Source organism: Misgurnus anguillicaudatus, chromosome 2, assembly GCF_027580225.2.
Source record: "Misgurnus anguillicaudatus chromosome 2, ASM2758022v2, whole genome shotgun sequence".
Taxonomy (NCBI): domain Eukaryota; kingdom Metazoa; phylum Chordata; class Actinopteri; order Cypriniformes; family Cobitidae; genus Misgurnus; species Misgurnus anguillicaudatus.
Window position 1 is genome coordinate 23,475,204 of NC_073338.2, and position 17,815 is coordinate 23,493,018.

Genomic DNA, 17,815 nt, shown 5'->3' on the forward strand with positions numbered 1-17,815 from the left:
TGTGACGGGAAAGATTGTCATCAACATCTAATAATTTACGCGAAGCACTCGGGAGACTGGTGCTTATCTCCCGACAGCATCAAGCTTCTCATGCTAACACATTGACGCCAGGGGATCTTATGAATAACTTTACATTATTTTACTCAAAGTCAACGAAAATCGAGCAGGACCAAAACATTTTATAGCTGATCGCTTTGAAAAATGCTAAGCAACGGAGTCAAGTACAACCGCTGCAATGACAGTGATCTTAATATGACAAAGTAAGTGTTTTGATTAATGCCATTAATGTTTATTTTTTATCAGTGTATATCACTGTTCAACTAAATGAATATATCATGGCAAAGATGAATGGCCATTTATACATTGATTGAATAGATTTATAGCATTTTGGAAAAAAAGTGTCATGGATTTATTGCATTTTGTGGAAAAAATAATTCGTTTTTATAATAAATCTTTGAAAATCAAGTTATGGATTTGAATTTTTTATGTTTTTATAACCTAAAGATGCTATGTGAAAGTTTGTAACAGAAAATAGTGGTTTTCATCTTGTCACTTTCTTGGTATAGAAAACACGTTTTTACCGAAATTTGTCAAAATGGATTTATTGCGTTTTGGAACCAAACTCTTCAAGTATTGAACACATGAAGAGAACAAGGTGCAACATGGCATAGAAAGCCAGGAGATCACCTGAAATCTGTCAGTATTGAGAGAGAAAACCTGCCCCCTATCAGTACTAATTGATATCAACTGCTTTAGTCCTAATTGATGGCCTATAAAGGCTTCTCATTACCCAGGAAAGACTTCATGATGGGTAAAAGCAAAGTACTCTCTCAAGATCTTCGTAATCTTATCGTTGAAAAGCATTTGTCAAATACTTATTTTCCCCCCTGTAACTCCAAATGTGTTCATCTGAAACATGATGGACATATGTATCTCGAATTGCTTGAGGGTGAGTAAATCATGGGTTAATCTTGATATTTGGCGAGAGCATCGCTCTAAGCTGTGAGGCTTGTTGGAGCAACTTAAATTTACATTTGGCTTGTGGCAATTTTTGTGTAAGTGTACTAATAAAAGTGATGTTATTATTTTTCTATTTAAATTATTTTATTATTATTTAATAAGACTTACATGTACTCTACCTCTGCTTTTAGTGGGATGGTGTTGGGCCTTTCCCAGACTCCAATGATCCACCTAAAGGACTGCAGATGCTATGGCACCCATCCATAGTGAAACCTTATCTCACTCTGCTATCTGAGTGCTCAAACCCGGACACCCTGGAGGGAGCGGCTGGGGCTCTACAGAACCTGGCAGCGGGTAGCTGGAAGGTAGGCCCCACCTTAAAACCTGTGAGTAACCCTGCACCTTAAGAGCCATGAACCAACCAAATCGGCTCTGACACCCACCACCATTATAACTGACACAAGCACACACTAATGGTATTTCAAAGGCAAGCAGCCGTCTAACACAGACTTTGAGATGTTAAACTGTAAATTTAAAGCAAAGTCTCTATTGTGAGTAAAAAACAGTGGCGGCCAGTGACTTCTTTTGCGAGGGCGCACGATGGAAAGCTCATCACAACATGTATTTAGCCTGTCATGTGTGTGGCTAGTCATGTCAAAATGTGTGTTCGGCATGTCATGTGAACCTGCATTATGCGTCATTGTAAAATAAGTGCCTGCTGCAGACGCTTCGAAGGGGTTTATGATAAAAGAGACGCTTGCGTTTGCCAGATACTCGCTTGATCTCATGTGTAATCAGAGTTTAGTTTTAAGTTAGTGTCCTGCGAGTTTTTTGTGAACTTCAGCGTATGTTTTATCATAAACCCTTTTGACAGGTGTGTATTTTGACTCACATTGAATTCACACCCATCAGAAGAGACGTCACCGGCCGTCACTGGTAAACAAATTAAAAATAGCTCATATCTTCTATTTGGAAACATATTTAGAGCTTTTTTAAGTTTAAGATTCCCATGCAAAGTTACGAAAGTGTAGAGACTGACTCCAATTCAGTGTTATATTTATCAATTTATCTTCCATTAACCTCAATTACTGCTAGAACGCTTTACAGAAAAGGGAAAGAAAACACATTACACATTACTATGAAAATTGACACAAAATTCCCAGTGAATGCAATTTTGCTCCGTCTGTGTACTTTGATTGTTTTGTAAGAAATCAAAATAACAAATGAGATCGGCTTTTTATCAGTTGTTTCTACTAGGCAGCAATGAAATGAAATTGAGAGCAAATGGAGACTTTTTACTGCAGTATGTCTCCTACTCCTGTGTACTCCCGAGAAAACCTACAGTAGTAAGCTCATGTTTCAGAAGAGATCAGAGAGTTTCAGAAGAGATTAACAATTTCACAAACTGTGCTCAGATTTGCGTTAACACCAAAGTGTGGAGAGAAGTTAGAGGTTTTTGTTTGAACGGTATTAAACTTTTCTCCTCAGATTCTTTTGAAACCAAATGTTATGATCTTTCCACTTTTAGTTGCATATCTTTCATGTCATCACCCTACTGAAAAATTCAGCAAAGACCAGCATGGTAGCTGGTTTAAGGTGGCAGTAGGTGGTCTAAGCTGGTCCTCCCAGCCTGGCAAAGCTGGTCAAGTTGGTGGGTCAGCGGGGTAGGGTTGCACCAGTCGTTCGTAAGTTCTTACTTAAACTGGGACGTAAAGTCCAAACTAGAGGCTTAGTAACCGGGCTCCCAAATTCAAGGCCCTTGGAAGTTTTTGAAAATATACATGCATAGATACAGGTCATTGAATGTGCTTGAATCTATTTTATGTTTTCTAAAAAAAAACAATATTATTCCTTGTGTAGTGTAGGATAATATAATAACAATTCTAGACTTTTTAAGCACACGTGCTAAACTGTTCACTTTAAATGCTTTTATCTTGTGTATGCGAATGTTGAATCATACCAAAATGCTTTTTTGCATAATTGTGTTTGACACATAAAAACGTCTCTGGTTACGTATGTAACTGTTGTACCCTGAGATGGGAATGAGATGCTGCGTCTCCCTTGCCATACTTCCTGTGTCCCTGTTACGTCGTCTTTGGCAATGTTTCAGATAGCGATATACTTCCTGGCTCCCGCGTCACCCTCTCTTTGTCGTTAAGCCTCACCATTGAATTTGATATACACATTCAGACACACTTACCTCTGGAGGCGTCCCTAAAGTGTCACCGCAGTGACGCAGCGCGAGTTCCGTACTATAAAAATGTATCTTAAAAGATAACACTATGTAACCATGCTCTCACTTGAAATGTGTCCCCACATAAAGTCCTTGAATTTAATGGTACTGGACCTGGAAAATTCTTGAAAAGTTGTTGAATTCGAAGTTAACTAAGGTGTGGGAACCCTGTAACTACTAGCTAGTTTATAACTAACTTTTTGCTTTATTCGGTTGCATCATTTGTTCTTAAGGCAGAACGTAGCTAGTAGGTCGTAAGCTCTCTGTAAAGTAATGCGTTGTCGCATGAAATTACGTCTATTTTTCTTAACCCAATCACAAGCCTTATAACAGGTAAACAGGAAATAGTCTGAACAGCACATAATTTCAAACTCATTCTTGACTGGCCTAAACTGAAAGTTAAAAAAGCAACTTAAAGGTGACCAAAACACAACTAGACCAGCTTGAAAAGTGACCAAAACACAGCTAGACCAGCTTAAAAAGTGACCAAAACACAACTAGACCAGCTTAAAAGTGACCAGAACACAGCTAGACCAGCTTAAAAAGTGACCAAAACGCAGCTAGACCATCTTAAAAAAGTGACCAAAACACAGCTAGACCAACTTAAAGGTGACCAAAACACAACTAGACCAGCTTGAAAAGTGACCAAAACACAACTAGACCAGCTTAAAAAGTGACCAAAACACAACTAGACCACCTTAAAAAGTGACCAAAACACAACTAGACCAGCTTAAAAGTGACCAAAACACAACTAGACCATCTTAAAAAGTGACCAAAACACAACTACACCAGCTTAAAAAGTGACCAAAACACAGCTAGACCAACTTAAAGGTGACCGAAACACAACTAGACCAGCTATAAAAGTGACCAAAACACAACTAGACCAGCTTAAAAAGTAACCAAAACACAACTAGACCATCTTAAAAAGTGACCAAAACACAGCTAGACCAACTTAAAGGTGACCGAAACACAACTAGACCAGCTATAAAAGTGACCAAAACACAAGTAGACCAGCTTAAAAAGTGACCAAAACACAACTAGACCATCTTAAAAAGTGACCAAAACACAACTAGACCAGCTTAAAAAGTGACCAAAACACAACTAGACCAGCTTAAAAAGTGACCAAAACACAACTAGACCAGCTTAAAAAGTGACCAAAACACAGTTAGACCAGCTTATAAAGTGACCGAAACACAACTAGACCAGCTACAAAAGTAACCAAAACACAACTATACCAGCTTAAAAGTGACCAAAACACAACTAGACCAGCTTAAAAGTGACCAAAACACAACTAGACCAGCTTAAAAAGTGAACAAAACCCAACTAGACTAGCTTAAAAGTGACCAAAACACAACTAGACCATCTTAAAAAGTGACCAAAACACAGCTAGACCAGCTTAAAAAGTGACCAAAACACAACTAGACCATCTTAAAAAGTGACCAAAACACAGCTAGACCAGCTTAAAAAGTGACCAAAACACAACTAGACCAGCTTAAAAGTGACCAGAACACAGCTAGACCAGCTTAAAAAGTGACCAAAACGCAGCTAGACCATCTTAAAAAAGTGACCAAAACACAGCTAGACCAACTTAAAGGTGACCAAAACACAACTAGACCAGCTTGAAAAGTGACCAAAACACAACTAGACCAGCTTAAAAAGTGACCAAAACACAACTAGACCACCTTAAAAAGTGACCAAAACACAACTAGACCAGCTTAAAAGTGACCAAAACACAACTAGACCATCTTAAAAAGTGACCAAAACACAACTACACCAGCTTAAAAAGTGACCAAAACACAGCTAGACCAACTTAAAGGTGACCGAAACACAACTAGACCAGCTATAAAAGTGACCAAAACACAACTAGACCAGCTTAAAAAGTAACCAAAACACAACTAGACCATCTTAAAAAGTGACCAAAACACAGCTAGACCAACTTAAAGGTGACCGAAACACAACTAGACCAGCTATAAAAGTGACCAAAACACAAGTAGACCAGCTTAAAAAGTGACCAAAACACAACTAGACCATCTTAAAAAGTGACCAAAACACAACTAGACCAGCTTAAAAAGTGACCAAAACACAACTAGACCAGCTTAAAAAGTGACCAAAACACAACTAGACCAGCTTAAAAAGTGACCAAAACACAGTTAGACCAGCTTATAAAGTGACCGAAACACAACTAGACCAGCTACAAAAGTAACCAAAACACAACTAGACCATCTTAAAAAGTGACCAAAATACAGCTAGACCAGCTTAAAAAGTGACCAAAACACAACTAGACCATCTTAAAAAGTGACCAAAACACAGCTAGACCAACTTAAAGGTGACCAAAACACAACTAGACCAGCTTGAAAAGTGACCAAAACACAACTAGACCATCTTAAAAAGTGACCAAAATACAGCTAGACCAGCTTGAAAAGTGACCAAAACACAACTAGACCATCTTAAAAAGTGACCAAAACACAGCTAGACCAACTTAAAGGTGACCAAAACACAACTAGACCAGCTTGAAAAGTGACCAAAACACAACTAGACCATCTTAAAAAGTGACCAAAATACAGCTAAACCAGCTTAAAAAGTGACCAAAACACAGCTAGACCAGCTTAAAAAGTGACCAAAACGCAGCTAGACCATCTTAAAAAGTGACCAAAACACAGCTTGACCAACTTAAAGGTGACCAAAACACAACTAGACCAGCTTGAAAAGTGACCAAAACACAACTAGACCATCTTAAAAAGTGACCAAAATACAGCTAGACCAGCTTAAAAAGTGACCAAAACACAGCTAGACCAACTTAAAGGTGACTAAAACACAACTAGACCAGCTTGAAAAGTGACCAAAACACAACTAGACCAGCTTAAAAGTGACCAGAACACAGCTAGACCAGCTTAAAAAGTGACCAAAACGCAGCTAGACCATCTTAAAAAGTGACCAAAACACAGCTAGACCAACTTAAAGGTGACCAAAACACAACTAGACCAGCTTGAAAAGTGACCAAAACACAACTAGACCATCTTAAAAAGTGACCAAAATACAGCTAGACCAGCTTAAAAAGTGACCAAAACACAGCTAGACCAACTTAAAGGTGACCGAAACACAACTAGACCAGCTATAAAAGTGACCAAAACACAACTAGACCAGCTTAAAAAGTGACCAAAACACAACTAGACCAGCTTAAAAAGTGACCAAAACGCAACTAGACCAGCTTAAAAAGTGACCAAAACACAACTAGACCAGCTTAAAAAGTGACCAAAACACAACTAGACCAGCTTAAAAGTGACCAAAACACAGTTAGACCAGCTTAAAAAGTGACCGAAACACAACTAGACCAGCTACAAAAGTAACCAAAACACAACTATACCAGCTTAAAAGTGACCAAAACACAACTAGACCAGCTTAAAAGTGACCAAAACACAACTAGACCAGCTTAAAAAGTGACCAAAACACAACTAGACTAGCTTAAAAGTGACCAAAACACAACTAGACCATCTTAAAAAGTGACCAAAACACAGCTAGACCAGCTTAAAAAGTGACCAAAACACAACTAGACCATCTTAAAAAGTGACCAAAACACAGCTAGACCAGCTTAAAAAGTGACCAAAACACAGCTAGACCAGATTGCTACACCAGCAATACCAGCTAAAACCAAGCTGGGAGACCAGCTAAAACCAGCTCACCAGCTTATGCTGGTCTTATCTGGATTTTTCAGTAGGGCGAGTATGCCAATATTTGGTTTATATTTATTTTCTCGCAATTTCAGAAGAAACATCTTACAAAAGTTAATCTAAGAATTGGAAATCTCTCGGTAACCTCTGAGCAATCAAATGGGACCAAGTCTGTGAAAACCCAGCGAAAGTCATTTTTGTGATTTACTGTTTTCTACATAAAATCATCCTACATAACATTCTGTGAATACAGTATATAACCTTGATATCTTTAATAATGACTGAGTAAGGTCATGTCAGTGATTGAAATGAAACGTCGATGCTCCAAATCTCATACTTGGATTGAGACTTTAGCCAAGCATTTCACAGACATGGTTGCACATGTTCTCCGGTTACCAATTGCTTTTGTCTGTTTCTGTACCTGTAGTGGTCGGTGTATATTCGAGCAGCAGTGAGGAAAGAGAAAGGCCTACCGATTCTGGTGGAGCTGCTGAGAATAGACAATGACCGAGTGGTGTGTGCTGTGGCTACAGCTCTCCGAAACATGGCCCTTGATGTCAGGAACAAGGAACTTATAGGTATGTTTGGGATGCTAACATTTTCTCTTTGACTCCAACAGAAGCGAATACGCACACCCTTAAATAACTTACAAGGTAAAGGCCTTTCAAGAAATATTTTCTTTCGTTTGAATTCATCCGTCTTAGGTGTGTATCAAGGAAGGCATTTTTGTAGCATTTCGAGTCGGCTATTGCGTTCTCAAGTGAGTCGGGTTGGCACTGTTTGAATAGCTGCTCGTGACACCTAGAGACTATTGATCTTTATAATAGTTTGTGTATTCTGATGGGTCTCCGTGTCTCCATGGCAACCGCTTTCATTCTTTCAAGTCTAGTCTTGGCCCCGCGTGAGTCGAAAGACGTGTGAATCTTCTGAGAAATGTAGGGCAAGAGGAAGATCGTAAAACTGTACAAATGTCGAGATGCCATCCCGGAATACCGATCCAGCGGGTTAATTACGGATAGTGCCGTACAAATGTCCTCCATCATTTAATGAATCAATAATGTAGCAGGCAAAGCTGCAAGAGCTCATGGGATGTCGTGCAATTTCAGTGCATACCGGTGGAAAGCGGTTTGCTAACGCGGGTTGTTGCGGAGAGAATCGGCTCCCGGGAGGAATAAGCATTTCATGGTCACATTTAAGTGTGAGCGAGCTGCAGTGTAATGATGCGGGTATATCAGAGGGTTTGATATTTTCACGGCAGCCCCCCCCCCAGCACGTTTAAAAAGCTCTGAATGTCCACAGGAGAATCTCAATCCCTGCGATCGAATGTCAGATGCGCAAATCTGAATTCAATATCTGCAATACAGAAAAGATCTCTGCTTCTCTGACTTAACAATTTACTGTTTTAACTCACTACAGTGCTTAAATGTTATTTGTGGAAATTTGTGCTTAACTTGAGCACTATTGAACCTGAATACAAGTGTACTTAATTGTGCTCACCTGCATTGTATTTAAAACATCTAATAGTTGAACATCTACAGCGTTTCTGATCTAGGGTTTGAGACCAGTGATCATGCATATTGATTTTACACATCATACATATTGATTTGGATAAAAGCATCTGCCAAATGCATAAATGTAATGTAATAAAATTCATATTAATATATCACATAATTGGCTACAATTATTGTTTTTGTCCCTTGTGAAAGGACATCACAACTTGTAGTCTTTGACCTGAAGCAATCCATTTTAATTAGAGATGCAACGATATAAAAAAATTCCACCGATAGGCTACCGATAGTCAATTATTCAGACTGATATCTGCCGATACCACACTGCGCTCCAAATTATTATGCACATTTGCCATTTTTGTTTATTTTTCCAATAAAGTCAGTAAGTTTACAAATTTTATTTTACCCTCAACACTTATATAAGAGTGCGGATGTTTTTCTATTTGGATGAAATGGAGATGTCAAAAGATACTTTAGTGCTTTGAAAAACATGCAAAATATGCTGTTTCAAATTATTATGCAAGTTGTAGTTCTCATACAATATAGGTATGAAAAAGATCTTTTTAAAGACAAAAAAGTGTGCATCTTAAAAAAACAAATTATGTCCTATAACAATTTATATTTGGTGGACCTAAACAGAAATAATTTAACTATTATAAGATTTATGAGTGATTCACAGACAGTACAGAAAGATTCGACTTTATAAAGGCTTTTTAAAATATATATTTTTAGGAAAATATTAGGAAAAGGCAGCAATAAAAAGCCACCGTTAAAGGAGCATTTCACCCGTAGAAACAATCTTTATTGAAAGTGTGTCATATTTGTAGTCGAAATGTAACATACATTTCGAATTTGATGCCTATTTGACCGAGCAAAGGGGTGTTTGTAGTCTCACCCCCTCAACAAAGATATTGGACTTCCTGCTTTCAATGATGCAAAATGATGATTTTTACATCATTGAAAGAAGGAAGTGCTACATTGAAATCTGTATTTCTCCTCTTTCAGCCGAAACTGAGGAAAAGATGCCCGACCATTCAAAAACATGTCTGGGGTTCTAACTATACAAAGCTTAATGCAAATGGGTGAAGTGTCCCTTTAAGAGGCAAAGATGTATTTAAACCTGCTGGTGTCTCTGGAATCCCTTTAATACAAAATCCTTTAGTGCATAAAGCTTGGGCTGGAATATTTGGAAGTAAGATGGTAGGGTCCCTTTAGGGTCCCTGAGGGGGGGTCAAAAGGACATCTAGAAGAGTTCCTAAAAGATGTTTTTTCACTATGGGATATAAAGGGAATCGTGTCTTTTGAAACAAATTTACCTTCATGGAGGATAATACACCATCCCATGCTGCAAAAAGCATCACTGCCTATTTTAATTAATATGGGCATAAACTAAGAAAGAAATCAAGGTGTGACCACTATCATCCTCTGACCTTAGTCCTATTAAGAGCCTGTGTAGCATTATTATATGAAAGATCTGTGAGTCGGACAGCACTATAATTCAAAACATCAACTTAGAAATGCAATACTAGCGTCTTCAAGTGAAATAAATACAAAACTTATACTTGTATACTAACAAGTTTAATGAATGGTAGAGTTAAAGTCATTTCAAAGATATGCTCATTATTATTATGTAACTTGTGTAAATACATTATTTATTTTACATTGTGTTTGTTTTTAGGACAATGTTTGTTTTGTGTCCATGCTGCACATTTGACAGATATCTGTTTTTGGGTCAATATAATCCATTATATCATTAATAATTTGGTTAAAGTACATTCTGCATAATAATTTGAAACAGCTTATTTTGCATATTTTTCAAGGCATTAAAGCATCTTTTGACATTTTAATTTAATTTAAATAGAATAACATCCACACTGTCATATAAGTGTTGAGGGTAAAATAAAATTTGTAAACTTACGGACTGTATTGGAAAATAAACAAAAATGGCATGTGCATAATAATTTGTAACACAGTGTAATAGTTTGGTGGTTATATTAACTTGTAATAACTAAATTCCGAGATTACATTTTCTGAGTGTTATTCATTCATATATGACCATTAAACTAGTGATGTTTCTTTCCTTTATTTATACACAGAGCTCAAATTCATTGCATTTTCTTTGTTCTCTTTTAGTTGACAGGAAATATATAGGCCACGACTATTGACTGTTTTTAAACTATCGGCCAACTTATTTTTTTATCGAACGATTATTGGCTGATATGTATTCGTATCGTGCTAAACAACATCCTTTAGTCGTGATGTATTCACGCTGCAGCACTAGTCTCATGTACCTTATTTTTTGTATAAATGGTTTCCACAATACAAATATTAAAGCAAAAAAAATACCTCTAATAGTGCAACTTTCATGAAATAAAACCACTAAAAGCCTTCCCCCGCTAGAAAAAATAGTCCCTGACCGACTGTGAACAGCAACTGAATGTTTTATACATGCTTGCATTAGTTAGGGTGATTGCCGCACAGTGATACATTAGGTCATTATTAACCGTTTTAATACCAGTTAAATTTTATTTGACGCAAGTATGTTTTGGCTAGATACTGTACTTGCCGTTTCATAATATTTCCGGCATGCACCCCTCCTCCTTCTGTTTGGTGCATCCCCCAATGAAAATTCATGACATGACAAACAATCTCAAACTTATTAAACGATACAATGTAGTGCTGTTGGTTAGTAGTCTTATGTGTTTTTTTTAGGTTTAATTACACATAATTTATGATAAATTATTGTATTTTTTAAAATGTCATAAAACTGGGGTCCCCCTGGGACCATCTCACACCCCACGATGGGGGCCCGCCGCCCAGTTTGAGAACCACTGCTTTAAGCATAATTTGTAAGGCCATTTCACACCCCTGTTAACAATACTCCTATTCCTCTTTTTTATTCATCTCAACTCTAAAAAAACAAGGAAAGTATGCCATGAGGGATCTAGTCCACCGTCTGCCGGGTGGCAACAATAACAACAGCACTGGCACCAGCGGCACCCCCAGCAAGAGCATGTCTGATGACACCATCACTGCGATCTGCTGCGCTCTGCACGAGGTCATCACCAAAAACATGGAGAACACCAAGGCCCTGCGTGATGCGGGTGGCATTGAGAAACTCATCGGAATTGCCCGCAGCAAAGGAGACAAGTTCGTATTTAGCTGGGTGCTAAAATAAAATATATATTGATATTTTGTAGCCTTTTTTAACAGTGCTCTCTAAAATATAAAAATAAAAGAGAATTGCCTTCACTTTATGTTTCCTGGCAGACACACACCAAAAGTGGTGAAAGCAGCATCTCAAGTCCTCAACAGCATGTGGCAGTACAGAGATTTGCGAAGCCTCTATAAAAAGGTAGGGACTTCAGACGACCTCACGCTTCTCACAGCTATTTATAGCCAGTTAGTCCGAACAAACTTGACAGATTTGCTCGCTGTGTTAAGCCTTGGTTTATCATATTTTCATGCCCTTCCTTTTCACCTCAAGTAAAACAAAGTTTCACAATTTTAATAAGGAGTTTATAATCCTGTTATGAACCCGGTTATAAAAATCACTTTTGTTTGATCCCGACATTGCAGTGTATAAGTTGTAAAAGTGTGAAATCATACAATCTGAATCCTCAGGGCTAGTTATAAACACAAAATAAAGTATATAAGTAGTGTGAAACATAAACTAGATTAAACCAGGATTACATTATCCAGCATTGATCCGACTTACGCTGGCTATTTTGGAGGGTTGAATGGCATCTTTGTTTGAATCATTTTAAAGCATTTTAGATTGGAATGATGTATTTGTATCTTTTATTTAAGGGATGTTTTAAGGATACTGATATATTTTGCATTCTTTGCCATGTCAGACTACAGTAGATAGACATCAGGTTGTCATACCATATCACGTTTCTCTTTTGACTGCTATCTGTTGTGATGACAGGACGGCTATTCTCAGTATCACTTCATTGGCTCTTCATCTACAATCGAGAGAGACAGACAACGGCCTTATTCCTCTTCTCGCACTCCATCTATCTCTCCTGTGCGAACCTCGCCCAATAATCGATCAGGTAAAAGCCGCTCCATGTTACTCCTCTTTGACAGCGGGTGATAGCATTGACATTTCCTTTGCCCTCCATCATCATCAACATCTGTATGTTTAGCTCAGAAGTAGATTAGGGGTGTAATTGTACTCTGGGCTATAAAAAGCACATGAACACGACAAACGCAAGTGCATGTGAGGTATTTTATGCCATTATGTGGTCAAATAAGGAACACAGCTGTTGTGATCAGGGTACATTCTGGTATTTATTTACCTGATGGGGGCACAGAGTACAGTATTTCTGTACTGTGTGTCACTGTTGTGTGTATATTCTGATAACACAGTGCTACAGAAGAGGCTGTTCTGCTTCATTAAGCCAGGCTTTGTTTAGCCGGCACTGTCTGTTCTCTTGTCACGTCTCGGATGAGAAACGTTGTTTTAAGTTCATTCAGTTATACACTGTTTACTTGCGCTATGTCAACTTTAATCTGAGATAAGTGTTTTTTTTATAATGCTTAGGTTGCCAGTTTTGGTTTTGTACTGCACTGCAAAAAATGATTTTCAAGAAAACCATTTCTTAGTATTTTTGTCTTGTTTTCATTAAAAATATCTAAAAATTCTTAAATTAAGATGCTTTTTCTTGGTGAGCAAAACAACCCAAGAAAATACATCTAGTTTTTTTTTAGAAAAAATATCAAATTTAAGTGATTTTGTGCATAAAACAAGCAAAAAAAAATCTGCCAATGGGGTAAGCAAAAATATAATGAAATTTTTCTTGAACACTAAATTCAAGAAAGGTTCAAGAAAATTTTGCTTACTTCATTGGCAGATTTTTTTGCTTGTTTTATGCACAAATTCACTTAAATTTGATATTTTTGGTCTAAAAATTTGACGTATTTTCTTGGGTCGTTTTGCTCATCAAGATAAAGCATCTTAATTTAAGAATTTTTTGATATTTTTTACTGAAAACAAGACAAAATTCTAAGTAAAATTGTTCTTGAAAGTCATTTTTTGCAGTGTACTTTTTTAAAGAAAACTTTGAAGGTTCTTTTGTGAACATGCATTTAAAGAGAATTGATGTGTTGATGACAGTTTTGGTTACACTAGAATGCAGTAAAAATAAATATGTGACCATATCCCTGAAATACAGGCTGAAGTCTCGTAATCTATTAGGAGCATCAAAGTTTGATTTCAATCATTGATTTCATTCTTTGACATAATTTTACTCAGTCAATATTAAACATATCAAGATTATACTTTCACTGAATGTTTAATGTTTTTTACATTATTTATGATGATTTTATGTTAAAAAAATATATAAAAAAGATTAATCTATAAAAATGACTTTCGGTGGGTTTTCACAGGCAGGGTCACATTATGATGATAATATCCTTATATTTTATGAGATTAACAAAACTAAATCTTACATTTTATAAATTGTGCAAATTGCATTTTTCTTAGGGAACTGAATTCAATGCTTGGTAACAGCTGACAAATATGTACCATTTTGTGAGCTTTGTGCAAATGCTGAGGTATGAACCTGTAAACAGGAAGAGTCTGATTACATAATTATCCAATTAAGGATGATAACGTTATGCATTTTATTTTATAAGAAATCATTGTCTTTTTTTGCATAAACGAGGATGATGTCGGGTGATTCTCTAAAGGCAGATTTTTTTTATATTACATTTTATTTTGATTTGTTTGAAGTCACATACAGTAACATACAAAAGCTGTTACATTTACATTTAGGCATTTAGCCGATGCATTTATGTTTTTTTTTAATCAACGTTCACCAGTTCGCATTAACATGTAATCGATAGGAAATGAGAGAAAGCATATTTGGCATGCTCTCAGAGGGGAGGGATCTGAGCTCGGAATTTTTGTCCAAACCCAGAGTAGCTACTCCCCCCTCTTTAACTGGGATAGATGAAATTAGCTTAGAGTGAGGTGATGGGGTTGAGGAGGGATGCTGCAAAAAAATTGTCAAGGGACAGAGGTGAAGGACGGCAATTTATAGGCACCTCTTCACGCTGATTGGTTGGATCACATGACCATGCTCCTCTCAAACTTCATTAAATAAACTTTATTTAAAAGGGACAAAACCAGCTGTTGGGTTAAATTAACTAATGCTCATGAAATGCGTATAAATAGTGTAAATAAACGCCATATGATAAGCATATTATGCTTATGATACGCTAGTCCTTTCCATTTACTTAATACAGCGCATTATTTCATGTCGTTTTATGTATTGGTTTATCATTATTTTTTCGTTTTTTTTAACCATTTTTACTTTGGTTTGGGGTTGTTTTGGGATTTGCTTTAGTATGTAATTTAATATATATGTTTATTTTTTTTTATATTTTTAAACCATGGTCTCTTGGAGTTGGGGTTAGAAATGTGGTTTGGATGTCATTTTATGTTAAAAAAAATTTGTTCTAACCCCAAACCCCAACAACAATGGTAAATATCAAATATATCAAATAATGAGAAGCCAATGCATGGAGTGGCATGGGAAGATGTGTCGTATTAAACGGATAGTTCACCCAAAAATGAAAATGGTGTCATTAATGAGTCACCCTTATGTCGTTCTAAACTCGTAAGACCTCCGTTCATCTTTGGAACACAGTTTAAGATGTTTTATATTTAGTCCGAGAGCTTGTTGACCCTTTATTGAAAATCTACAAACGGTATACTGTCCATGTCCAGAAAGGGAATTAAAAACATCATCAAAGTAGTCCATGTGACATCAGTGGGTCAGTTAAAATGTGTTGAAACATCAAAAATACATTTTGGTCCAAAAATTACAACTTTATTCAGCATCGTCTTCTCTTCTGGTTCTTTTGTGAGGCGCATGCACGAGACTAAAGTCACGTGACTGCAGTGACGCGGATGACATACAACGTGGCTGACGTGTTATCTGGTGCCCCCCAGCTGTTGTTTTTTGTTTGTTTGTTTTTGTACACCCGGGCTTCGTTTACAGTCTAAGGGAGGCACACGCTGTAAGTTTGGGGGAAAAAAACTTCACAAACATGTCTAAGGATAACATGTCATCCACGTCACTGCAGTTACATGACTTTAGTCTCACGCATGCAATTCACAACATAACCGGAAGAGAAGACAATGCTGAATAAAGTTGTAATTTTTGTTATTTTTGGACCAAAATGTATTTTCTTTGCTTCAACACATTCTAACTGACCCACTGATGTCACATGGACTACTTTGATGATGTTTTTATTACGTTTTTGGACATGGACAGTATACAGTACATAGATTTTCAATGAAGGGTCAACAGGCTCTTGGACTAAATCTAAAACGTCTAGGGCTTTGTTCCGGAGATGAACGGAGGTCTTACGAGTTTGGAACGGCATGAAGGTGAGTCATTAATGACATTATTTTCATTTTTGGGTGAACTATCCCTTTAAGTGAATGGGAAGGACTGGCGTATCATATGCACGCAAAATTAGATTTTGCCTTATGTATTGCACGACTTTTCACAATGTGTGCTATTTATATGCATTTCATGAGAATGGGCTGGTTAAATTAACCCAGAAATTGTCTATATTTGACCCAACAATGGGTTGAAACAACCCAGAACTTTGAGTTCAAACAACCCAGTGTAGGAGCTGTATTGAAAAAATTATACAATGCCTTTGTCATTTACTTTATTATATTTTATGTATTTTCATATATTAATTTTTTAATGTTCATTAACTAATCTACTATAACTAATCTGTTTGTTAATGAATGTTTTCGTAAACCTGCTTTTGTTCTCATCGACTGGCATTATTTATTAAATTCTCAAAATTTACAAATCATTTCCCAGACAGAAAGCTGATCGACAGTTTTATTTAAGCTACCTTTAGTTTTCTCGAAACACAAACCTGGCAATAAAGCCGAAAGAAATGAGCGCGAACAATGCTCGGGCAAAAAACAATCAATTACCTGACCAATTTCATTACACAATTAGGAACAGAGCCTGGCACCTGTTTGCCTCGAAATGCAGCAAGAGAATTGCCTCATTACAGTAAATGTGTTTTTTATGTAAAATAAAAGATCTATTGATGGAATGAGATCTCATTGTACTCTCAAATGTGTCAAGAATTAACAGGACGCTTTCAGCACGACAAACATATAGGCAGGCTTTTTCCCCTTACTCAATACTGGCTGTCTCGTCGTGTTTTCAGCAAGTGCCCCCACCTCCCCTCGGGAAATGATGAGCTTGAAGGAGAGGAAGACAGACTACGAGTCGACTGGAAACAATTCTGGTTACCATGGAAACAAAGGCGAGCACACCTCCAGAAAAGATGCCATGGCAGGTAAGACTGCAGTTCAGAGTGAGAGGTTAACAGATCTGTATTAAATGATCGACAGACTTAAAGACGGTTTATACAAAGGCCATGAATGAGTATCGTGCTAATACTAGGATGTGCTGTTTTAGCTATGAGATGCAGACATTTTTTTTTCCACAGAAAGGTGTTTGATATTTCACCCAAGTCTTCATCTTAAAGGGACCCTCCACTTTTTTTGAAAATATGCTCATTTTCCAGCTCCCCTAGAGTTAAATATTAGATTTTTATAGTTTTTGAATCCATTCAGCCGATCTCCAGGTCTGGCAGTAACACTTAGCTTAGCATAATCCATTGAATCTAATTAGACCATTAGCATGGCACTAAAAAAATAACCAAAGAGTTTGGATATTTTTCCTATTTAAAACTTGACTCTTCTGTAGTTACATCGTTTACTTAGACCGACAGAAAATTAAAAGTTGTGATTTTCTAGGCAGATATGGGTAGGACTATACTCTAATTCTGGCATAATAATCAAGGACTTTGCTGATGTAACATGGCTGCAGGAGGCGTAGTGATATTACGCCGCAGCCGAAAATAGTCCCCTTGGTTAATTTCAATAGCAGGGGACTAGTTTCGGGCAGTCGTAATATCACTACGCCTGCTGCAGCCATTTTACGACAGCAAAGTCCTTGATTATTACACCAGGGGTCGGTTGCATAAACATAGCCGTGACATTAAGACTGCGTCTTAAGAATTATTCTGACTAACTAGCAATTAGTTAGGGCTAATCAGTCGTATTATTTGGATTTAAATTAGACCAATCTACCTTTCTATGTAACATACTTAAAACAGTTATGATCAGTCTTGAAGGAAAAAATTCATGACTAACTTTAAAGACTAGTCTTAAAGTTTTATGCAACCGGCCACAGTATGAGAGTATAGTCCTACCCATATCTGCCTAGAAAATCACAGCTTTTAATTTTTCCGTCTGTCTTAGTACACCATGTAACTACAGAAGTGTCAAGTTTTAAATAGGAAAAATATTGAAATATTTTTTTTAGCGCCATGCTAATGGTCTAATCAGATTCAATGGATTATGCTAAGCTATGCTAAAGTGGTAGCGC

The 17,815-nt window shown here is 37.0% G+C and overlaps 1 protein-coding gene across 6 annotated transcripts in view; it reads left to right on the forward strand.

Annotated features, from left to right (window-relative positions):
* Positions 1-17,815, forward strand: part of ctnnd2b (catenin (cadherin-associated protein), delta 2b) — a 125,848-nt gene that overhangs the window by 105,063 nt on the left and 2,970 nt on the right. For 4 of the 6 annotated variants that reach the window (XM_055201992.2, XM_055201994.2, XM_055201998.2 and 1 more), the window contains 6 exons: positions 1,152-1,346; positions 7,289-7,439; positions 11,294-11,519; positions 11,640-11,724; positions 12,301-12,427; positions 16,587-16,718. In XM_055201992.2, coding sequence (XP_055057967.2) covers positions 1,152-1,346; positions 7,289-7,439; positions 11,294-11,519; positions 11,640-11,724; positions 12,301-12,427; positions 16,587-16,718 — 916 coding nt within the window. The remainder of the gene's footprint in view (positions 1-1,151; positions 1,347-7,288; positions 7,440-11,293; positions 11,520-11,639; positions 11,725-12,300; positions 12,428-16,586; positions 16,719-17,815) is intronic. The other 2 variants (XM_055201993.2, XM_055201995.2) reach the window with 1 other exon arrangement.